This window comes from Marmota flaviventris, chromosome 5, assembly GCF_047511675.1.
Source record: "Marmota flaviventris isolate mMarFla1 chromosome 5, mMarFla1.hap1, whole genome shotgun sequence".
NCBI classification, from domain to species: Eukaryota; Metazoa; Chordata; class Mammalia; order Rodentia; family Sciuridae; genus Marmota; species Marmota flaviventris.
This window is the reverse complement of record NC_092502.1, coordinates 150078702-150103668: the sequence shown is the minus strand read 5'-3', so window position 1 is coordinate 150103668 and position 24967 is coordinate 150078702. Positions and strand designations below refer to the sequence as shown.

At 37.3% G+C, this 24967-nt stretch overlaps 1 protein-coding gene across 1 annotated transcript in view; it reads right to left on the bottom strand.

Annotated features, from left to right (window-relative positions):
- Nucleotides 1-389: 389 nt before the first annotated feature.
- Nucleotides 390-24967, bottom strand: part of C7 (complement C7) — a 48338-nt gene continuing 23760 nt past the window's right edge. The window contains exons 9-18 of the mRNA XM_027936220.2: nt 24416-24526; nt 21246-21412; nt 18498-18726; nt 16332-16503; nt 14122-14209; nt 11517-11649; nt 9374-9565; nt 5705-5795; nt 3300-3484; nt 390-1666 (exon numbers count right to left, since the gene is read on the bottom strand). Coding sequence (XP_027792021.2) covers nt 1485-1666; nt 3300-3484; nt 5705-5795; nt 9374-9565; nt 11517-11649; nt 14122-14209; nt 16332-16503; nt 18498-18726; nt 21246-21412; nt 24416-24526 — 1550 coding nt within the window. The 3' untranslated portion in view covers nt 390-1484. The remainder of the gene's footprint in view (nt 1667-3299; nt 3485-5704; nt 5796-9373; nt 9566-11516; nt 11650-14121; nt 14210-16331; nt 16504-18497; nt 18727-21245; nt 21413-24415; nt 24527-24967) is intronic.

The following is a 24967-nucleotide window of genomic DNA, read 5'->3' as shown; positions in this document are numbered from 1 at the left end:
TACATAATTAGTAGAAATCTAACTCTATTCTGACTTAAGTTGATAGGAGAAATTATTGGAAGGATACTGAGATAGCTGCTCTCAAATGTTTTCCTTGTTCAGTACTTCATCATGGAGTTTACATTCAGGCCTGGCATTTTCAAATCTATCCCCTACTCAGGAAAGAAAATAATCTCTGACACCTGCAGTTGACCTGTCTACATATTATTGATTTCAGTCAATTGAAACTTACCACCTTATAATGTCCACCTATGACATCTGCTTCTTCCCTCAAGAGATGCCTTGGTATAAAAAGCTACATCTGGATCAAACATAAAACTTCAGGCAAGAACCAAAAAAACCACTACCATTCCTCATGAAAATATTCTCCTAATCAAACATTACACAGATCAAAAAAAAATCTCCTTTAATGAGTTCTTAATCCTTAATAATCTTCATTAAAGTTTTTTTGAAATGTATTTATCAGCATTAGAAAAACACGGACACAGTATTTGTATATAAAAACATTTTAAATTCTACTTCTTCCCACTCATTTTACCGCCCACATCTGCTTTTTCTGTTTTGATTTTTTAAAATGAATAAGAAATAAGTAGAAGACCAATGCTTCAAATTGCATACCTTTGGAAAAAATCTAGGAGTGTATCCACATTAGGGGAGACTAGTCTCAATTATGCATCAGTCAGTAGCTCAGACATGACCTGATACTTCCTTCAAAAACAGGGTGGAGATTGATTGCAGGTCTTGTTTTTCACACATACTAAAAAAAAAAAAAAAGCCCCCAGGAAAAGACTGAATCATATTTGTTCTCAGACAAGAAAGCAGAAGGGGCCCTGTGACCACAGCATGATGAATTCCGTGCTGACATTTAAATGGTTCAATCTCCTGACAAGAATAGGAATCCCCACATGTGGCGGGGACTCAACAGGGTGAAGCGTGACATTACAACTCAAGATGGAAATAATTGTATCTGTCTTTTTTCATTCGAGGTCCTTTTTGTATTTGATTTCATTGAGGAAAGCCAACCTCTCTAATCAGGAAATTGTGTTCTGTTTTCCTAATCAATTCATAAAATGTGTTCTGGCCCATTGGCTGGGTCAGTCATACTTAATAGAATCACAGGGGATGGATGGAACATGCAAGTGTCTCTAGTCTAACCCTCTAATTTTACAGACAAAAATAGTCCAGAGAATTTTCCCCAAAACACACAACTAGCTCCTATAATGGCTCATTAATATTCTTCATCCTGTCCTTTTAAAAAGAAATAGGGGTGGGGGAGAGTATCTGGATTCAGATTTGGGACACAAAGGGTTTGTTTACACAGGTGGCTGAGGGTTGCTGTGGAAAATGTACACTGGAGAGGAAGGAGAAAGAAAGAATGTGTCTCCATGCTGGAAAAGTTGTCAAAGTGCCCAGGTGTGCAGATGTTCTCATTAAGCCCCAATGGCCTGCTGGATTCCACGCAAGCTGACTGATGTCCCCAGAGCCTACTGAGTTTCGGCAGCACAGGGCTTCATGCTGGTGACAGAGATGCTCTGCCCTCTGCATCTCAGGACGCCCGCCTCACACTCAGACATTGTCAGCTCCTTGCCGCTCACTTCCACACAGACACTAAACCCTTCTTCCTGGCACTCCGATGCTTCTCGGCAGACACATTTGCCACTACTGCCTGGAAAGATAAATGAGAGAGATTTAATGGCAGGCACACTGTGGAGGTGGGAGAATCAAAGCACGTTCCTCCAAAGTAATAGTGACTAGAGAGCTCCTGCCTTGAGGGGTACAATAAACTATCTCCTGGAAGAACAGTAGGATCAGGAAATTGAGGCATTTTGCTCCCCTCAGAATAAATGGGTTTTGAAGTTGATGCCAGGCTTTCTATTGGTTGGACCCACATGAGGCAGCTCTATCCAAGTCAAGAGCTCTCTAGCTCTCTCTTCACGCACTTCGCCATCCATGTGAGCCAGCAGACAAATACAATCCTTCGTTCACTGCCCCCCCCCCAACCAAATGGAAAGACCTCAGCAAAGAGCAGAGTCAGGGCTCAGGTAGGAGAGGAGAGAATTAAATGGCATGGCACACAAAAGGTTATATATCCTATAAAATACACATAGAGAGCAATGAATTAGGAGGAAAGGAGTCTATATGGGAAAGGGGTGTGAGGGAATGTCCCAGTCAGGCGTCTCCAGAAGGAAAGTAGAAAGGTCAGCCAGTGGATGGTGGTGACAGCCAAACCCAAAATGACCCAGTCATGGCTACAGTTACATAAGTCATCATCTATGCTGAAAAACTAGGAGGGAGTGAGGGGAGAGGTGTCCAATGTGTATGGTCTGGGACTAGGAGAGAACAAAGAGCTGATAGAAATCTTATGCAGTCCAGCTCCCAAATTTATAGAAACAGAAAGCTGGGGCAGAGACTTAGTTCCATTCACCCAGGCCTTCCTTTTTCACAATACTCCCCAAACCGAGGTGGGGGGGTGCCATGCCCTTGGTAGTATCCAAGATCATTGAAAGTGCTACATGGACATAACCTCAGCAAATATTGAATCACAATTCAAGAAAGTAATTTCTTTTTCTATTCTCTTAAAATCCTTCTGATTATTTCTAGAAGAAAGTGTTAACTTGGTGCCAGTATTTTTTTAACATCCTTCTAATACTTGCTAGACTCCCTTATCACAAAGAGAGAACATTATCAATACCAGAGCAGAATGTAGCCAAAATCTACAATTTTATTTTGGTCAACCATTTGTATTTTTATAGTTACCAAATATTTATGGTAAATGATACTTCCTCTTAAGGATGTAATTTATAAAATTTCTATTTTTAAAAATAAATTTTTATGTAAGCGCTTTTAAAAATAAGACACAATATGGATAATACAAGGATAGAGAAAAAGTCATGAGAGTGGAATGGGAATCACCAAGATTTGGAAGAATTTTAGATTATCAAGAATAGATTCTTGTCCTCTTAGCTACCTGATCCAGACCCTTCTTCAGGGAGGGAAGTCAGGTGGGAAGTTCAAGGTCAACCCAGTCTGAATCCTTGACATCCTCAGGTATCTACTTTGATCCACTTCTAAACTAGAAACCATGTTGTTTAAAAGCTCAGTATTATTACTTTACACACACACACTTTTTTTGTATTTGTAGATGGACAGCATGCTTTCATTTTGTTTGTTTATTTTTTTATGTAGTGCTAAGTATCAAACCCAATGCTTCACACATGGTAGGCAAGTGCTCTGCCATGGAGGTACATCCCTATCCTTACTTTAGCCTTCCTATGTTACAAATACAAAATGCTCCTTACCATCACATTTTTCCCACAATGGACATGCACCACAAGCTTTCTTGGCTGAGGCAGGCAGAGTACAGCGGTCCCTACCAGTAAGAGTATAATTTCTACCCTGACAGTGAAGAACATGCAACTTGCAAACTGTCAGAGGCAGTATCCGTTGGCTTCTCTCATCTCGAGCACATACATCCAAGGAAGATCTGAAAAGAATTTTTGACTACATTATTTACAAGATTTTTGTTTTTAAAAGCTGAGGAAAAGAAGTAAAAAAGTAGACCTTTGAGGTCATTACCCCACAGGTTATTCACCCACAGCAAAAGATGAAACATCAACTCAAATTCTTTTCATTGGGACCCAACCACCTCAGAGCTTCAAAATGAGCATATTTACTCTAAGCATTCACAATCCTTCCAAGCATAGATACTGTGGGTTGATTTATTTTCAGCTAGGACAGATCAGATATAGCAAATTAGATGAGAAGGTGAGTTATGCCAGCAACTGTCAATGAATCAATAATAAAGGAGACAGAAAATCAGCAAAGATCACTCAGAGAGATTATAGTCAAATGAAACCATTGACCACAGGAGACATTAACTCCTCCCAGCCCAGCAGCCCAGAGATTTCATGTTCATAATACAGCATGTCTAATAATTAATAACCCTGAATCATCAAGGGAAGATAAAACTGTATTTTACAATGCTATTTTCTAAAGTGTCTATGTTTACAAAGTGCTTTAGAAATATTTCAAAAAGTGTGCTACCTTTTTTCTTAAACATTGGAGCTAAAATGGTAAGAGACAGCTATTTAGAAATGTCACCAATGAAAACAACTACATTTCTAAATACTGACAGATAGATAAGAAAAGCATTATTTTGTGAAAACTCAGATAACAAAACATTTTTCATATACCATATGGGCTCAGAAAAACTTTACATTCACATATTTTATTTAGCTCTGATATTTTCTTCTTTTTTTTTTTTGACCTAAAGCTCAATTTATTTAAAGTTGCTTATATAACAAAAACTTTTTTTGTTTTGTATATAACTTTTTTCTCTGTTTATTTTAACTTTAAATAGAACTACTCAGAACAGCTAAAAGGGCAGAGACCTTATAATGCCACCTTATTATCAGTATCTGATACTGTGAAATGATACAAAAACTCATATCAAGTCTATAAATGGCTGGCTGCTGATTAACTAAAGGAACCAGTAGAGTTGGAAAGAGAAGGAAAGTGATTAACAGAGAGTAATTAATAACAACAGAGAGTAACAGCAAGAGTCAGAATGTATCTGGGCTGACCACCATTTCCACTTATACATTCAGTTATATTCTTCTGCACCAGAGGTTACTACACACAATCATTGTATGAATCACCCACAGTAGGTTCAGGAAGTTCTATATGGGTGCTGATGACCATAGTAATTGAAAACCAAGTAATTTGTTGGTAGGTTAGTGTTTCAATTTTTAACCTTAAAGATGCCCCATGAGCTGAGGGGCTAGATATTCCCTGATTCTTCCTAGACCCTCCACTCTTCCCCATCTGCCTGGGAGGCTGGCATGTAAAGGTTACACTTCTTTGTCCTCTAGCTTCAATTGGGTTTTATCAATGGAGAGCCCTGGTATAGGCAGGGAAGAAAGTGAATTCAGCTGGGGTATTTATTCCACTGGCTCACTCCTGTAAGACCTCCTAAGGTCTCTTAAAAGAGAGTCAGCTTCTCCTCTGCAGCCATCTCACCTAGTTCTCTCGGTCTCCAGGTTTCATAAGTGCTCCCCTCCTCTTGCCTTATCAGTCCTAGAGTGGACACGTGGCCAAGCCTTACCAGTCCAGGAGTACTGCCCTGTGGCTTCTAGTTTCCTTTACTCTGCCCACAATTTTGTAAATCAACCTGCTAATAAACCTCTTCTTATCCTAATCTAATTGTGCTGTCCGTATCTTACTAGGACCCTGACACAGGCATCTAACAACATCTAACTAACAACTGCAGATGCCCTGGGACAACAGCATGATTTCAAGCTGGCAGCATTCTTCTAATGCAAATCTAGAAAGCAAGCTTCAAGAATCAGAAAAGTAGCTGCTCTTTCTCCATCAGTATTGCTTTAAATTTTATATCCCTAGGGAATTTCAGCCTAATCATCTAAAGCTCTAAATCCTCAGGTGACAGTTTTGTCCTTTCGCTCAATTCTATGTATAGAGCAAGCCATGCTCAAATAGTCCTTCAGCCTTTCTCAGCTAGCTTAACACCATAGCTGTCAGTCTGGTGACCCTGGTGAGTACCAGGGAGGAAAAGACTGGATTAAAATGCAAACAAACACAAACATCCTTAACCCTTAGTAAACTGCACCTTCAATACACAGACACTAACACCTAAGAGATCACCTCATTTGTCTTGGATAAAATAAAACAGAAGGACAGAGCTTACCCACATTCATAGGGCATTTTACAAACACATCTTGAATTCTGCAGTTTCTCCCAGCGCTGACATTTAGGCACTGCCTGTGTTAAAGGGGTGTCTGAAAGAAAAAACAAAAGGGAGATGAAATTATCAGGGAAGAAGAGCATCTTCATAGTAAGCAAGACTTTTTATTATTGTTGTTGTTGAACTAGAGTCTGTACTATTCTCAGCTGCAAAGGGGTTCTATGGTAAGCATTAATAATAAAACTATAGAGCATTTTACAAGGGGAATGCTCTACAAATAATTACATTGGTGATAATCGCTACCATTTCTTGAGCATTTACACTTGGTCATGCACTTTTTAATACATTGTGATATTTAATCCTTCCTAACAACAGTGAGTAAATGTTTGGCGGTAATTACATTAAATAAGATTCTATCTTTTATCTTCTAGAAACTGATAGCAAACTATCATTCTGATTTTGACAGAACGATACCTTGGTCCAGTTTACAAGAGCCTACATTGACTGCCATCACCTTGGCTATAGCCAATTGCAATGTAAATCATCCAAAACAACCTGATTTTCCCACTTCCTATCAGCAATGGAAGTCAATGGAATGTACTTTTGCTCATAAAACTAGATATTCATTTTACAAATCTTAAAGATAGTTTATCAGAAAATCATGCCTTTTTGAATACAAAAACAATGGAATATTTCTTTTTGAAAATTTTAAAAGATTTAGACATGACAGTACAATCTTGTGAACAATTCATAAATTTGGAAAAACGGTAATAATATGAAGCATGCCCACCAGGATCAGAAATCTCAATTACAAGTACTCATTCTTTAAACACTTCAATTCTAAATGGTATTATCCTAAGTGCAATGTAGTGTCCTGAATTGGATCCTAGAACATAAAAAGACATTAGAGGAAAATTAGTTATATATGAATAATGTGTGTAATTTAATCAACAGTATTGTACTAATACTAATTTTTTACTTTTAATCAACTGTTATTTCAAGTGACGTAAAAAAAGAAAGATGAGAAAATGGTATGTAGAAACTGTATTTGCAACCTTTTTGAAATCTAAAATTATTCCCCCTCAAAAAATGTTTTTTAAAATGATGTTTTCTGGATCTGTGCCTTTCAACCAGGGAAGGTTTTGTTCCAGAGGCACATCTGACAATGTCTAGAGGCATTTTTTATTGTCACACTGAGGAGGAGATGCTATTGGCATCTGGTGGGTAGAGACCATGGATGCTGCTAAACAGCACAGAACACAGGACAGGCTTCCATAACAGAGAATCACCAGGCCCCAAAGCACAATGGCACTGAGGCTGAGAAATCTCACTAGAGATATACCAGAACTAAAGTTCATGACAAAGCCATGGGAATCAGCTCTGCATTTGACCAGAAATTTATTTTAGAATAAATTTTGAAATTTTAGATATCATGTGATTACCGAAAGTTTTTATAATTTCTTTGTTAAAAAAAAAAAAAATCTCTGATAGGATCACCTAGACCAAAGACTATTGCATTTAAGAAGAACATAACTTTATCATCATAGCTTGGCTAACCTATAAATACTCTTAGAGCACATCTAGAGTATGTGCCTTTGCTCACATCAAGATATCCTCAATGGGAATGGGGAAATGGGAGTTACTGTTCCATGGATACAGAGTTTCAGCTGAAGGAAGATGTAAAGATACTGGAGATGGAGAGTGGTGATGATTGTATTACAGTGGGAATGTATTTAATGCTACTGGTCTACACATTTTAAAAATGCTAAATGGTTAAGCCTTATGCATGTTTTGCCACAATAAACAAGACTACTGAAACAGCTGATTTTACTTATTTTTAGTTGATATTTTAAAATACCAACTTCAGAGGATGACAAACCTGGGATTTTTTGTTTTTTTGTTTGTTATAGGCTTATTTTAAGAATAGTTTCAGAAAAACATACAGGTCTGAAAAACATCCTTAATTAAAATCAAATTAAATAGAATTTTCTCTTGAGTGGGAGAAAATTCATACTAAATTGTGCTAAATTGTGCTATGAAATGACTGAAGCATACACTTCAGAATTGCAAATATATAACCTCCTTGAAACAAAACTGCAACATCATCAACTATATATTGTTCTCTTTCATTTTAGAATTATGGCTACAGGTGCATTGCTTTATATATCCCAAATGAACTCATATTTATGCCTCAGTGTGTGTAGAAAACAAAGCAATCATCCTCTAATGTGGGGCTCTGATAGCTAAAGAGCACATCAGATTGGCATGGAGGGCACTCCATTGGACCTGTTCTGCTCCCATCCTCCTGTCCATAGCCTGTCGATCATTACAGCCCATTCCCACCATTCAGAGCAGAGCACTCCCTGCGGCTTGTGCTCTCTTTTTGGTTACAAGCATCTAATTCATCCTACACTATCACTTATGGAATCTAGTACTTCTTCCTCACTAAAAAACAAAAATTGAAAAAATAATGGAAAAAGAAAGAAAAAGAGTGGGTATGAATCCATGCAAATAGAAGAGAGGTCAGTAGAGTAGAAAGGGAATTAAGGGAAGGAAGAAGGGTCAGGAAAAGAGAGGAACGGTAGAATGAATGTGACCAAGCTTTCCTATGTACACATATAAATATACCACGGTGAATTTCACTATTACGTGTATCCACAATGTACTAATTTTAAAACACTATAAATAAATAGAAGAAAGAGTAGTAGAGGAAAGTCAATGGGGAAGGGAGGAGGGAAAGTAACAGAAACTGAATTGGAGCAATATTCCATGCTTGTGGAATTATGCCAAAATGAACTCCAATATTATGTATAATGAAAATGAATTAATAGAAAATAAAACAATAAAATAAAATGGACCCCCCAAAAAAGAAAATTTCAGCATTAAATTAAAAGTCATACACTCAAGAATGATACATTATAAAACAGCATTCAAGTGAGTTGTCCCTCTTTCCTGTTTTGAATTGTTAAAAAATATATTTCTATTTATTACAATGCAAACAAAGAAGAGAGAGAAAATATTTTAAAATAAATCCATTTCATTCGGAATATCTCTTAAAAAATAGTTTGCTTCTAAATCCTTTTCTACCTTAGGTTCTCAAAAGAACGTTTTAATTTGCCCAGCATTCAAAATACTGATTTTTTAAATTTCCACTATTAAGGACAACTTCACAAACCACAATATTTTTACTTCAATCACGGTTGTGTTACCGAGTTAGATGTAAATATTTTTAAATTTTCAATTTCAATAATGCCAATAAACTCTCTGAGTGCCCAGAAATGAAATATACAGAATTTTATATAAATTAGTACTTAAAATCTGTACTTAATAAAAGTACAGGACAAAAATCAGAAGGAAACCAAATATTAGCTTTTCAAAAATCTTTCATTTTCTTGGCACCTTAATGGCTATAAAGTTAATCCTTCAGATGGAGGATGTAAGTTAAATGTTTTAGGATCTCCAGGGCTATCCTTGCTTGCCCTTGCATTTCCTAAGTCTGTGTGTGCCATCTGAATAACTATTACACAGTCTACAAACTGACTTCCCTCTCCTAGTGGGCAACAGGAAGGGAACAACTCACAGTGATGGAGGTACAGAACCAGGAAGGTCTCCACAAGGACCCCCACTCATCTTGAGTGCAGGGGTCCTTGAGTAGACACAGAAACTACACACCTTTTTGCACACACTGGACATTCTTCATCTCAGGACTCCACTTGAGGCTGGAGCCACAGAGAAATGCTGAAGGACCTTCTAAGGACATGCCACCTGAACAGGAGAGAGTCACCTTCTCGCCAACTGAGTAGAACGGTTTGTGGGGTTGACTCTGTATGCCATTCATCGGTTCCGGTAGGACACAGGCAATCTCTAAAGATAAAAGAGACCAGCATACTGGGGTGATTGCTTTCCTAAACCATCTTTTTAAAAACGGTCTTAAAAGGTGCTGATGCTCTGCTTTTTCACATAAGAGGACAAAGAGGAAGAAGTGAGCTCATTGTTACTGTGCTCTGAAAGTCTTGCCCCATGGTGCCTGCCATGTAACTGACCAGTGAATGACAGAAGACCAAAACATCTATCATCTTTTCACCCTGCCCTCACAGCAGTGGAACAACTTGAAACGAATTAGTCTACAAATAGTCTTCAAGCACAGTCTGCTGCAAAAACCAGACTTTTCACAGCTGACATTAACTCTCTAGTATGGTGATGTCCCTCCAGAATTTTCCTAAGAGTCATATACATCAGTTCTAATTAGACATATTACTACCTAAAAATTGTAAAGCATCACCTTAATCTGACAACCATAAAAGTATTCAGTGTTTTTTGGTTTCTCATTCCTGTTCTTCCTTACTCAATTATATCACTGGCTCAAATCTTCTACTTTAAATAAAAAGCAGAGAATAATGAGAAATATGCATAGTTACAGAAAGCAGGTCAGCAATCATGATTTTAAAAAATTTTAGCAATCTCCCTAAAGGATTTTAGACAATATTCTAAAAAATACTGCTCTGCTTCGGCACTATTTTCATCAGAAAACCCATTTATTTATTCAAAATGGCATTTATTGAGCACCTGCATTTTGCCAAATATGCTAAATATTTATGAAAAGGCAGCAAAATATAAGTCACATATCAGATTTTCAAGAAGCTAATAATCTGGCATTAGATTTATTTTTGGCATGATATATTTGCTGGCTTCACAATCCTTCTTCTAACAAGACAAATATGAAAGCTATATAAAATTAAAAATATAAACACTTCTGAGAGACTCGAACAGGTATCAAAGCAAAGCTAATGAAATATTTGAAACAACAAAAATCGACCAAAATACAACAAAAAGACAATAGAAACAAACCCATGGAGATATAGATAATAAAATTAGCAGATACAGTTCTTAAAATAATTAATATGTTGAAAAAAAACTAAATGGCAGGATGAAGAATTTCAGCAAAGAATTTAAAAGTTTAAAAACTAGAAAAATGTTACATCAGAATTGAAAAATGAAATTAATAATTAAACAGAGTTCATAAAAGTAAATTATACACAATTACACGGAGAATTAATAAACTGAAAGATAAATCAATGGAAAATATTTATGATGAAACAGAAAGAAAATGGAAAACAAAGAAAAGTACAGATATAATTCCTCAGACTCTGGTAGAAATGTATATCGGTACAAATGCTTGAAAGCCTAACAGCATCAACTAAATCTCATGTTTAATACATGTTTACCCAGTGTATTCTTATCCATTGATTCAGAAGTTCCACTAAAGGGTACATTTCCAAGTAGTAAATGTACATGTGTGCACTACGGCTTTCTTCACAGAGAATACCACAACCAATTCACAAAAAGGCGTCCCTACAACTCTGTCTATCCATCTGCTGAACAAACACCTCCTCTTTGGCTCTAGCTGAAATAAGAGCCCAAGAGTAGATATAGAAGGGTACAATATGCAGATGTTCTTATTCACATGCCTGTATCTGAACAGAATAGGGTCCAAAGCATGTAAAGAAGTAGATTGATAGTAACTGAACTCTAAAAAATGTACTGATGATCTTAGCCTGAAAGCTCCCATAATTCTAATTTATATCAGAAATTTCAAAATTGCAATAAAATTGACCCCACTGAACAGGATCATTTCCAGCTGGAGATGGCTAAGGCCTTAATCAAGTTACTTATGAAAATTGAACAGGATCATATAACCTTTCAAGAAAAGGATTTCAAGACATAGGGCATATGGTGAGTACTTATTTATCTTGATTCATTTTCTCCCACATTATTCTCTCATCTTGAGTTATATACTACAATCTGGGTCACTTACTCTGACAATACATTTCCCCGACAAGCCACTGTAAATCTTCTCCACATCTGGCAACAGGGTCTCCAACAAGAGAGTATCCTTCATTGCAAGTGTATAGTATCTTTTTCCCAACAGGAAACACAGTACCTTCCCCCTAAACAAAAATAAAAGATGGAGAGAGGTAGAGTTTGTCTATGTTGCATTAACAAAATGTTTCTGTTGTTTATTTGGTCTATAAATTATAGCCCCTTTTAATCATCAGAACCTACATTCAAATAACTGATTTAGAAAATTGTCTCTAAGGCATTTTCCCCAGAATCATCCTAATCAACTATACTAGTACCATCACTAATTGAAATAAAACCATAAACATCAATGTTCTATAAAGTATTGATTGCTCCCAAAATACCAAGTGCTGTTCTAAGCATTTCACTAAAATCACTTGAGAGGACACTGTTCAAGAAACTTCTTTCCCTAACATGTTTAGTAAAAGATAGTTTGTTACTGGATTTTGGAAGTGTCTTTGTCCATAAGCTCTTCAAATGGTAAGGTATTACAGGCTATTCCTTGACAATGCTACCTAATAAATGACAGCATAAGTCCACAGAATCCTTTCTTCCTGAAGGATTCTGTTTCTCAAATGTTCAAATCCTAGCAGAATCTTCATGAAGGTTTAACTTTCTCACTGATGACTTTTAAGCAAAGCATAATGGTGATCTTCTCCCACCCCAACCTCTTACTTCACACTATAAGCACAGAAATACTGCTGTGGTTGGATCAGATTCAAGGATGTTTTGCAAGCCTAAATGCCAGGAGGTGAAACAAAGAATTTAATATGTGAACCTTGAGAAGATAATTAGGATCATTTGGGGTCCTTCTTTGTTTCTTCCCTTACCCTCTCAGGTTCTGCCATCCAGGAGAATGATGGAGAAACTGAGGTATACAGGAGGGCTTGGACTGGTACCTAGACCAGCTCTGCCTTAGGGATCAGAACAAAATGTCCTGGTACCTCCTTCTTTTATAGGGTCTACCCTATAAAATCAGAAAAGGTGGCAGACAGGGGCAAGCAGCAATCCCTATCTTTAAGTTCTCTGGAAGATTCTTTGTGGCCAGTCTGTAGAGCAATGTTTAGAAACCATGGCTCCTTGGGTACTACATGCACTGGAATTTGGGATGCCAACATCTTCATGGTTCTAAGGCATATGAGTTTGCTTGGCCTCCTTTGAAAGTGTTTCACTCAAGAACTCCAAGGATTGTGGTGGCCACAGGGAGACAAAAGGGGCATTAGAGATGCTATGGATGGTGATGGAAATCATTATACAAAGTACATGTATGAAGACTCGAATTGGGTGTCAACATACTTTATATATAAATAGAGATACAAAAATTGTGGTACATATGTGTATTAAGAATTGTAATTCAGGGCTGGGGTTGTGGCTCGGTGGTAGAGCGCTTGCCTAGCATGTATGAGGCACTGGGTTTGATCTTCAGCACCACATAAAAATAAAATAAAGGTATTATGTCCACCTACAACTAAAAAATAAATGTTAAAAAAAAGTTTAAAAAAAAAGAAATATAATGCAAAAAAAAAGAACATGTATAAAGGCATTAAAAAAGAGAGATGCTAAGTAAATATTCTCACTCTCTCTAAATTGGGGGAAACTTCAGGAAACTCTCCAGCTCAAGGGCCTAAAATTTGAAAAAAATGGAATCCTTCATGAAGAAAGCAAAGCTGGTTGTATTGACAGCATCCTGATGAACAGTATCTCCTGCGTGAGTCATGAAGAGACTCCACTGGGATTCGGAGCCAAGGTCTCATCATAAGAAAGACTGAGAACAGCATCAATTAATATGGTTCTAAATCCAAGTAAAATCCCTAGGATGACAAATGCAAGATGACTAGTGTTCCTTTCTGAACAAGAAAACTGCTCAAATTAAAATGATACATATCTCACCAGACACTAGCTAAATGTCGTGCTCCTGGAATAAACCTAACACTTTGTGGGCTGGAAATGTAGCTCAGAAGCAGAATGCATGCCTAGCATGCACAAAGTTCTGGGTTCGATCCTCACCACCACAAAATAATAATAATAATAATTCATCCAGGCCTCACATTTTTAATGCCTTTACATGAATTTACTCATTTCCTGTTTTTTTCTGTATTTTTATTTATATGGGGTGCTAAGAATCAAACCTAGGGCCTCACATATGCTAGGCAAGCACTCTACCACTAAATCACAACCCCAGCCCCAAGCCCAATATTTTAAAAAATTTTCTCAGTGTAAAGAAAAATAAAAGTTCTGTAAGTTGGCGAACAGGCTTGTAGATTCTTAATATCAGAGTGGCAATATGGAGTAGCCCTCTGGCATAATTGTGTTTCAAATTCAGGGGGTGGCAGTGTTGATTTCCCACACCACACTAAGTGTGTATACTGCCTTCTGCAGTCTGAATCACCTTGGTTCAAAGAAGGAAAGCCACAAACTAAAACCTTCACCACTAAAACTAAAACGCATATATCAGATATTTTGAGCACTATTTCACCATGGAAGAAGGAAATAAATTATGGCCCTGTAGAAAAGTAGAACTTGGAATATTATAAAGGAAAAAAGTAGCTTTCATAACCAACTTGAACAAATCCATCTTTTAAGGCAGGAGGTGATGGACAGAATTCTTTAGGAACTAAAGATACAGGAAAGCAATGTGGTTCAAGCAATCTGAAAGAAAAAAAAGAAACAAAAAGTGATTAATGTGATTGATTTCCAGAGCTTAATGAATATTTTGCACTATATTGAATTTTTCCTTTATATCTGAAGGTTTGTAAGTAGAAAGTACAAGTATGTTCATGTGATGTTTTTGTCATTCTCGGAACCAAACATCTGATCACATCGTACGGTGTAAATTCAAACATTAACTCAGTTTAACAAAAGACAGTAATTTAAATAACCTCATGATTTGCTGTATGAAAAAAAGAAGCAGAAAGAAATAAAAGTCTTTGGACCACACACCTACTTTACAGGATTTCTAGAGGTCACCTGTGAAATGACCTTATTTTTCTCCTACCCTTGGGTTCTAAAATTCCTTTAACATAGAATTAATACTGTATTGGAAAATAGTAATTAGAGTTTAGTAAACCCAAGGGAAAGGTAACACAGAATTATAATAACTTCTCTTATTGAGCATTTACTATGTGGCAGACACAACAGCAGCTTCTTTATACACCTTCATTATCTCAATTCATTCAGCAACACCTGGAGTATAACAAAGGCACAGAACACTTGAATATCTTGTCCAAGGTTGCAAACTAATAAATGCCAAGGTTGAGTTCATTCATGTCCAGTCAGTGGGGTTCCCGCAATCATTCTCCTTCTTCCTCTTAAATGAAAATAAAGGACAATGGGGTCACAGTGTCCACGTTGTTTTATGAACCATGTAACTCAGAACATTCTTTGGCAAAAGCAAGTTTTGTGAAGATTTGAGGCCAGAACTCTGAGCCTAAAAGGAAGATGGAGGAACAAAGACACTACTATGTTCTCACCAATGCCAGTCCTGATAATTTACCATAACCAGGATTATCTCTAGGGGCAGGGTGTAATAAGGATAATGATGGCATTCATCATTAAACAGAGGATTTCAACAGAGCCTCTGAGGGCAACAGACCACAGCAGAGACATGAAATCTGTGCAATACAAATAGCCTGTGGGTGCTGCCTCCTTCTCAGCTCAACTCCTGTCCTTTTGTAGCACGCTGAGGAAACACAGAAATGAGAAGTATTGATCAAAGATTTCCTTCGAGGCCTGAGAAGGAGGATACTTCTCTGAACATGAAGATGAGTGAAGTTTCCTTCAGTGCCTCACTTACGATGTTCCCTTCCCTTCAGCTTTATCTCTAAAGCCAGGGGAAATAAATCCATCAGGCAGAGACATCCTCTCAGACCTTCATCCTCCCTGAGGGACCTACTCTGAAGCCAACATTCTCTTCCCACCATAATCATATGCTTCCCAGCTTTCCCAGTCAAGAGATACTGGCTATAGTTGGATTACGAGGCATGAAGACCTAGGAATGAGGTATCCTTCCACAAAAACCTTGCCTCTTTAATTCAAATGACCTTCAAATTATCTTACTAGAACCGTCTTCTCACTCCCTGATCAGAAGAATTTACTAAAGATGGCAAAAAACAGTGGAATATGGCATAAGGATCTCTGACCCAGTACACAATGGCTTAGTTGACTAAGCACTTTTGAGATGGCATTTGCAATGATCTCGCAAATGTAGACTAAGTGTCGGGTGACCACCAGGCTAATCAGTCAAAATATCCACCTCAGACATCTGGCTTTATGTTTAACCCAAAGAATAGCTAAATAAGAAAGAGTAGCATCTTTGAAAAGTGATACAATATTTATTGAATGTTTACTATGTTCCAGGCATACTGATAGCTTTACATGCTTCATCTCCTTCAATTCTAACAGCATCCTATTATAGATTTATCTACTACTATTATTCTCATTTTAGAGATGTGTAAGTAACTTGCCCAAGGTCACATAGCAAGTGTAGTGTGTAGATGGCAAATCTGCATGATGCCAAAGCTACCACTTATATCTGCTCAGCTGGGCTGCTCCCAGCTCTGGGTTAACCCTAATGTCAGGAAAATCTGAAGCACACAAGCACAAGTGGGCCATTTCTCTCTCTTTCACCAAGTCCAGTGCCAGGAAGCTAAGTAATCACGAATAAGAATCACCACCTAATATCTAAATCTTTTGCTAGCAGCCATCACATTGTCCACACTTACTGCAGAGGACACTGTTCTACACAATTGCCCAGAGATCTGATCTCCATTACCGTAAATGCTCCAGCTCCTCATCTTGACATTGCCTGCTCTCAGTAGTTTCTCCAACACAGGACTTCCCACCCCTGCTGGGAGGTGGGTTATTGCATTCCCGGTTCCTTGCTTTCTTCCCTTGAACACAGGGGCCCCAAGAGGACCAGCAACTCCAACCGCCATCAACCCCGCCTGTATGATAAGGGAAAAGCTCTTCAGTAAGTTCTTGGAGAGGAGGACTTCAGAGCTTAATGCTATGCTTCTTGACAGTATATTTGCTAAGGGGAGGGACAATTGTGGCAATTGACTACTTCTGTTCTGTTCAGTGAGGGCTTTCTGCAATGGCCAGAATGGCTCTACACCGACTTGGAATGTCCATATTAAAGCTGCATTAGTGGACTTCTTGTAATTATATCTTAAATCTATTGATTATATTACAAAACTGTTCTAAAGCACTTCCATGGACAATGTATCATTTATATACTTCTCACAAAAACAAGTGGAGGTGGGCAGGAGGTTGTTATTATTCCCACTATTGAGACATGAACTCTAAGGCAAAGTGGCTAAATGCCATGCTCAATGCTGTAATGGCTGTCAGGAGCCACATCCAGACTGTACTCTGGTCTTCTAGCTGAGTGCAGGATTCTTCCTCACCCCACAGTCTCTCCATAAGGCAAGTAATGTCCTACAGTTAAAGCACTGGCTTGGCATGAAGAGAACACAGCCTTTTGGGTCCTCCCAGTCTGCCAACCCTAGGCTGGCACTGTACAAGATGCGGAAATGAATCAAACAGAAGAAATGCTTTTTTTTTTTTTAAGAAATGCTTTTAAATCTCCATTTTGCCTCCCATCAGTATTCTTCTCCAATCTGTAGGTACTTCTTCAACCACCCTACCCACAACCATCCTGCCTTAGAGCCCATTTAAGATTCAGAGTTCTTCTAGTGCTTTCCCCTGTCGTATCCCTGGGGGTGGAGGGGATGATATCCTATCTCATATTCTAAGAGCCTTGATTTCCTACATAGACATGACCTCAGAAACCATTCCCTTGAACGGTTGGATCCTGACAACGACTGGTTCCTGACAATGTGTGAGTGTGCAAGCGCGTGTGCTCACACTGCTCTTTAGCTACTTCTTTTTGTGACCACTTTCCTCTTCTCCCAACCACATCTACTCCTCAGTATCACACACACCAAAACTAATCCAATTTGTATGATATTTTCCAATGGTTTTCCTTACGTTGTCCTAATTAGAATTTATTTAATAAAGCAGCCTCCGGAGTATGTCAATATAGAGTAACAATCGCTCGAAACGTTGTGATCGCTACTCCAGTTCTTACCAGCAGGGGGTGCTCCAATTTCAACAGACACTGGAAATCAAAGCCACTGAGGAAAGCATCACATGGTGGAATTTCAATTTACCAGGACAGGCCACTTACAGAGCCATTTGAGGACAAGCATATCTTCCTGATGTTTGTCTATACATAACCATTTGTTTAGTCATGTATTTATTCACTTATCAGACATTTATTTAATGACTCCTAGGAATCAGTCTTATATCAGGAATAAGGAAAGGAATCAAACTTCCCTAGGAATGAGTTTTCTAGAGGTGAGAGACATACAAATACACAAAAGAATAAAAATAATTATGTTTAAATTGTAGTCATACTTTGACTACTCATTAAGTCAACTTCACATAGCCCTGTACTACGCACTTGAAACACCATCCTACTGAGCACACAGCAGATTTTCAACAAAATTTGTGAGCAATTGACTGATGATACATAATACAAAACAGAAGTAAAGATGTTTCAAAGAGCTTGGTGTCAGAAAGGTTAGGCAATGCAAACTCAGTCTCCATAGGCCAATGTTACAACAAAACCTTTTTGAGATAATTATAAGAAAATGGCAGGTATTTTATCCATAATTTTATTCTAATAGAGAATGGAGAGTAGAGGGCACAGTGGTATTGTTAATTCAGGTGGGCAAAAAGAGAGATAGCAGAAGGTCTTAACTGCAGACCCTTTTTTTAAACCGGGAATGAAAAATGGAGGGAGATTAACTCAAATGTGATTTCAAATGTGGTCACAAAAAGAAGTAGCAAAGAAGCACATCAGGAGCCAAAGAGAAAAAGTAATACTGTTTTCAATGTGTCCATCCTAAAACTAGGGAAAATTCAGCACACTGACCTGCTTGGTTCCCTACGAGGACTCCTTGCTCACAAGCCACACCAAATGTATATGGTTTGCAATGGCACTGACACTGGGTCTCCCCAACAGTGGCCAAACCACCATTTTGGCAAGGCCGGCAATGGCAGGGGTGGAATTCATCCAAATACTCTTCAAGAGCCCGCTTCAGGTACAGTCTTTTCACAGATGCACAAGGTACTTCCTTTACCAGCTCATATATAGGTGTCAGCTATACAAATGAAGACGTTCTAGTCAGTGCTCAGAACTTTAGGTGAGAATGTTTTCCTTTTTACCCATGGGCACAATCTCCACTGAAACACAATCAAAAGCCACCCTTATGTCTATTTCTGTAGTTCCCCTTATCCACAGGGGCTATGTTTCAGGGCCCTCCTGTGGATGCCAGAAATCACATATAGTATCAACCCTGTATATATAAGTTTTTTCTTAAACATTCATACCTAATTATTTTAATTTAATTTATAAATTTATTTTATCTTGATTTACCTAATTTAATTTATAAATTAGGTGCCATAATAGAGAAACAACAATAATTTATAATAAAATAGAGCAATTATAATACTATGCTACAATAAAAGTTACTTAAAAATTATGAATTGTTTATTTCTGAAATTTTCCATTTAATATTTTCAAACCAACATTGATTTGAAGCTGAAACCAAGGAGAGTGAAACTGCAGACAAAGGGGACCACAGTACAATATTTTTTTGTTCAAATAAAAAAAAGAAAGCAATTCACTGTCTTTGCAACACAATCAAGATAAACCTAGGGAAAATTAGAATCAGATAGAGAAGAAATATTTTTATATCTTGTGTGTATGCATAAAATTAAAAAAACAGAACATTCATTTTCTAGCTAATGGAAGATGATTTTGAAAATAATATATCACCACCCCCTTAGAGGACAGAAGAAAAGGAAATGCACTTAAATTACAGCAAAGAAGCAAGTACAATTAAGCTTAGAATTAAATTTCTTTTGACTCTGAGAGATTTAACAAGTCTCTTTAGTGGAGACCATGAATGCACTCCTTGAGAAATTTAAAACAGGTATACATTATTACTCTGTGCAGGATATTTCCAAAGAAAAGCAACTTCAAAATTGCAGATGTGCTGGCTAAACTTTAACAGTCTGTTCTCTCAGGAGCAAAAAGGTTCTGCTTTGTAGCTCTTGCCAATTCTACAGAGTACTCTCACCATATCCAATTTCAGACTAACACCATGATGTCACTAACCATGGAACTGGAAAGAGTTGTGCACCAAAAGCTTGTGGGGGCAGGCTTTTGTGAGCAGGTCGGCCTTGCATGGTCATACATTATCTTTTTTCATTACTCCATTGGTACCCTGTTAATAAGTTAGCACAACTATGATAGTTTACGGTCTTTTGTGGAGAAGTACATAGTTAAGTCTATGTGAAGGAATGCTTGTTTTTCCTCTAATCAACAATTTAGAATTTCTGAAGAATGTTTGGGACATCAATAATGAATATTGGCCATTTCCGTTTTGATTATTAACAAATGGCAGTTTAAGAGTTCCCAGGAAAAACTCACTCTCCCGCCCTCAGCTTATTCAGAGGCAACTGGGTGTAATATGGTGTTAGGAGAGTACTTGAAGAGCTATTATAACTTTTTTGAGTATATAAAATGTGCCCAAGTCTCTTAATCTCTCAGAATGAGGCTTTGCCTGGGACATTGACTCCCATGGTGGGAAATTGATTATAAAATGAGTTCTGCTGTTATGGTTGTTTTGAAAATGTTGATTTGTTCCATTAATATTGATATATTAAGGAACAACGTGTGCATACTGCAATTTTTTATTTTCCTCTGTTGAATTTTATCCATAAGAAACACAGGGTGAACACAGAAAAGCGCATGCTGCCCAACCAACTCTGATAGGCACACTTGAAATGCATGTGCACACGTACGCCTCAAACAGTTCACTGCCTGTATTAGAAGCTACACCTCTCCATCCAGTGTTACAACTGTCAGATTTCTCATAGTTCTCTTTCTATCACTACTCAGCTACCAACCTTCCTGCACCCATCAAGCTTTAGATCTTTTTATAGGAAATATGTCACATTTATTGCAGAACAAATGCATTTCTTAATAACATAGCACCTATAAAAATGTGCTACTATTTTTGTAAGTACCTTTTTTTTTTAAAATGAGAGTCACAGATGATGTGTGTGATATTGTTGTGTCCCTCATCCCATTTTCCCATAAGCCCTTTGGTAAACTTTTTGGTGCTATAGGAATACATATGTTGTACTATAATAGAACTGACCATCTTAACAAAATATTCTAAATTTTTTCAGCCAATTTGGTGCTATCCTAATTTACAGGACTTCAATAGCCCATAAGCCATGGTCACAGGAAGAAAGGTGATCTGACAGATGTAATAGCTGACAAGTCTACATGCCTTCCTCTTTTAAGAATCTGTAATTTTTCTGAATTATAAATCAAAAAAGATATAATCTGATTCAGGTCAAAAGTTAAAAATGCAACTTTCATCATTAATTTCTCTTGGGATGTACAAGACATTTAACATTTACAACTGAAATATGAACATATCAGATAACATAACTTCTGTTTCTTGCATTCACTTCACTATATAAAACATAATTGGAATACAGAAAATGCTAATTGCCACCAGCTGTTTAATCACCTTGATTTAATCTCATTTTCCCAGTGCAAATAAACATGATGCTTCTAGGCCTTAAAGAGAGCTTCACATACCTTCTGTTTTATGACTTGGGGAAGACGAGTCACAGACTCCGCCCAGTCGGAGTACCGCCTTTTGTTACCAGCAGGATTGTCCAGCTGTAGGAAACTAAGGCCAGCTATGAAGCCAGGACCTCCCCCTCTGACAAATGGGACTCCTCGCAACACATTGTTCTGGTTTCCTACACAGGAGAAATCAAGCAAAATAAATCTGTGTGCACAAACAAAATGAGAATGAGAATGTAAAAGTGAAAAGTCTGCCAAATATTTTTAAAAATTGATCCCACTGTATATCACTCTGGGTAAAGCAAAATCATGAAGATAGTCAAAAGACATGTGGTAGCCAGGAGCAAAGGAGTGAAGATCAGAAAAAGTACAGGTTTTTAGGGCAATGAAACTATCCTACACAGTACTACAAGGATAGATACATGCATTGTGCCTTTGTCCAAACCCATAAAATGTACAACACCAAGAGCAAATCCTCGTGTTAATTAGTGTTGAGTGGTAATGATGTGTCAGTGTAAATCCACCAGTATTAACAAATGCTCCACTCTAGGGGGGATACAAATGGTGGAAGAGACTGCATGTGTTGGTGGGCAGGCAAATCTCTGAACTTTTCTCTCAGTTGTGCTATGAACCTAAAAGTGTTCTAAGAAATTAGATATTTTAAAGGAAAAAAAAAAGACAAAAATTCCATTGTCGAGTAAATAAAATGAGAAAATTGTTAACTTTTTCAATGTTCTTAGCATAATAGAAGTATAACATCTTTGGCAGGAGAAGGTCTTTCTTAGAAGATACACGTGCATATTAAAGGATTTAAGTATAATGGTGTCTGAAACTTACCTTCATATGGTTCATCAAATATTAGAAACATTTTAAATACATGACATTTACATACTGTAAATAATCAGTCAAGATCATACATATTATATGTTTCTATATATACTTAAGATACACATATACATAGGAAATGTCAAAATAATAATTGTTAAATATAGGAGATATATACCGGTATTAATTACTATGTTCTTCAAACTTTCCTATATGTATGAAAATTGATATAATAAAACATAAGAAACAAAATAGTCTTGTGTCTCATATGTTAGCAATGAAAAAAACAAAAAAAAATGTTATTTAACAGGAATACATTACCTAACACATGAAAACTGTTCTGAAAGTTTGAATGCTAATTTCCATGTATGTGCCTTATACTTTCAAAAATATTTTATCTATTTCTAATTGAATTTTACACAAGCTATCACTAAAATTCTTAATCTTATAAATCAGATTTTGAGTGGTTTCCATTTCCTTTCCTGTAGCTGTCCAAATTTTGCAATTTCATAAGTATATTGTACCTTTAAAATGAGAAATTATTAAAACCTGATATTTTAAATAAATTACTGGAGTGCTTCCTCAGTTTAATTGTTAATTATATTTTTCATATGTAAATAGTCACACTTTTTATGCAACATATCACAAAGTCCAGAGTTACTGAGTCAAAACCACTGGGTGACTACAAATTTCCAAGTCCCAACCAAGAACTATGAGAGAATGTTTGAGAGAATAAGCCCTAGAATCAGCATTTCAGCAGGCTCCACCTAGTGCTCCTCATGCATACTAAAATTGGAGAATCATTGTCTTAATAGACACACCTATTTAAGAACTACACCCTAAGAATATAATTGGGGGGGGGGCTTTTTATGTTATTTTTAAGCCTGTCCCCTTCTTCACATCCCAGGGAGCCCTGAGCTCTGGCTAAATCCTTTCCCCTAGAAAAGGCAGTAGAGTGCAATTGATTTTTATTAGCTCTGATCTTGAGCAACTTTTCTATGTCACAGTGTCCCTGGCTATAAAATGGAAATATTAGTACTACTTACCTCTTAGATAGGATAATTATGTTGGTTACTATGTGGAGATCATTTAAAATCATGCTGAGCTTATAGAAGTGCTATGTGTTAAATACAAAATAAGTGCTATTTTGTTAAATACAAAATAATAAAATAAAATCAACAAGCAGCTTCCAATTTGTCACCCAGCTAATAACTACCGTCAACATCTTCCCAAAGCTTCAACTTTCACGTTTTCTATGTCCAAGACATTATTTTTCCACTTCATTCAAAAATTTCCCTTCTTGTGTCACATCACCTCCCTGAAGAGGAGCACTTTCTCTGGCATGTTCACTACTGTATCCCCAGTAACTAGAACAATTTCTGGCACATCCTAGAGACTCCATAAATAGCTGGGGAATAAAGCAAATGAGTGTGTACATAAACCTGGTTTTACTACTGTCTCCCTCCTTCTTGCAGTCATCTAAATTCATCCTGATAACCTTGCTTCCTTGATGACAATAATGGCACCTGGGTCAGTCTTCACTTTCACCCCAATTTCTGCCATCACTCAAGAAGTATTTAAGACCTAATGCTGCTGGATCCATGGTCTCACACAATGCACTGCTGTCTCACTTCTATTTCTTCAACATTACAGAATCACTTCCTTTTAGAGCAACAAAGTCTTCACCTCCAAATCCAATGGTCAGGCTTCAGTTCTTACCTTACTTCTCTTAGAGAGAAGCATTCTCCACCCCTCCTTCACTTTCCATCTCACCTGTTCCTTTTCTTAACAGATCATTTTTTTCTCTATCCCCCTTCTTTTTTCAACGACTTTTCCTACGTAATCCTTCACTAACTTACTCCCTGTATTAAATATTTTCATGGTACCCAATAGCCATTAAGATGGAATCCTTATACCTACACAGTCTTCATCAATTTGCCTCCCAGTTCCTTCTGCAATCACTCAAAGATTGGCACACCACTTTCTTCACCCTCCCCATCATGACAAGCATGCACCAAAAACCTTAACTGGATTTATAACATATCTTTATCATAAAGTAGAATTAAATCTTACCCTGATACTGTAACTTTTCTAGACTTGTTTGCCAACCATTGTAGGAGAAGAAATGATGTACACTGGAAACACATTTACAATACAGAGTAGATACCCACCTTGCATGACATCTCACTTTCATGACATATGAAAAGGAGAGCAAAAGCAAAAATATCCAAATAGATGAAAAACAAAAAGTAGAACACCTGCTAACACTTCAAAAGCCCATGCAGACCAAGAATTAACAAGAGAAAAGAGAGAGAGAGCAGGCTTGTAATGCAGATTGCTCCCTTCTCATTTACCTGAACCCAATTTTAGAGCGTCTTCCAGTTCCTTGCATTCTTGCTCTGATGATTCAAAGAGAAAATGAAAATCTGAAGAAGTACATGTCGTATGTTCTAATGAAACAGAATCTGGGCAGGGGAATGCAAAAAGAATGTGTTTAGTTTTTGCCCTCACTGAAGGACTCCTTTGGTGGTCAAGGTGTTGGGCTGGGGATAAGAGGTTGTTTCCTGCTATGGTACCCATTTAATCAAGAGTGACATGATGTGTACATTTTCAACTACTCTAACAGGTTAAAGTTCAGAAAGAGGATATTTAGGTTTTGGCACTTGCTTTCTTTTAGCTTTGGCCGGAGAGAGGAAGAAGTGAGAGTAATCTCCGCAAGAAACAGTAGAGGCAGCAGAAATGGAACACCTCAAATGAATGATATTTTTTCCCCTGTCACATTCAGCTTCTCAGGCATAAAACACATGGATAAACATAGGAGTATGTTGGGTTCTAACCCATGGACTGGAAACTTCAAAGGCTGGATTATGGTTCTGTACTAGTTAATTCTTAGCACTCTGTTTCTA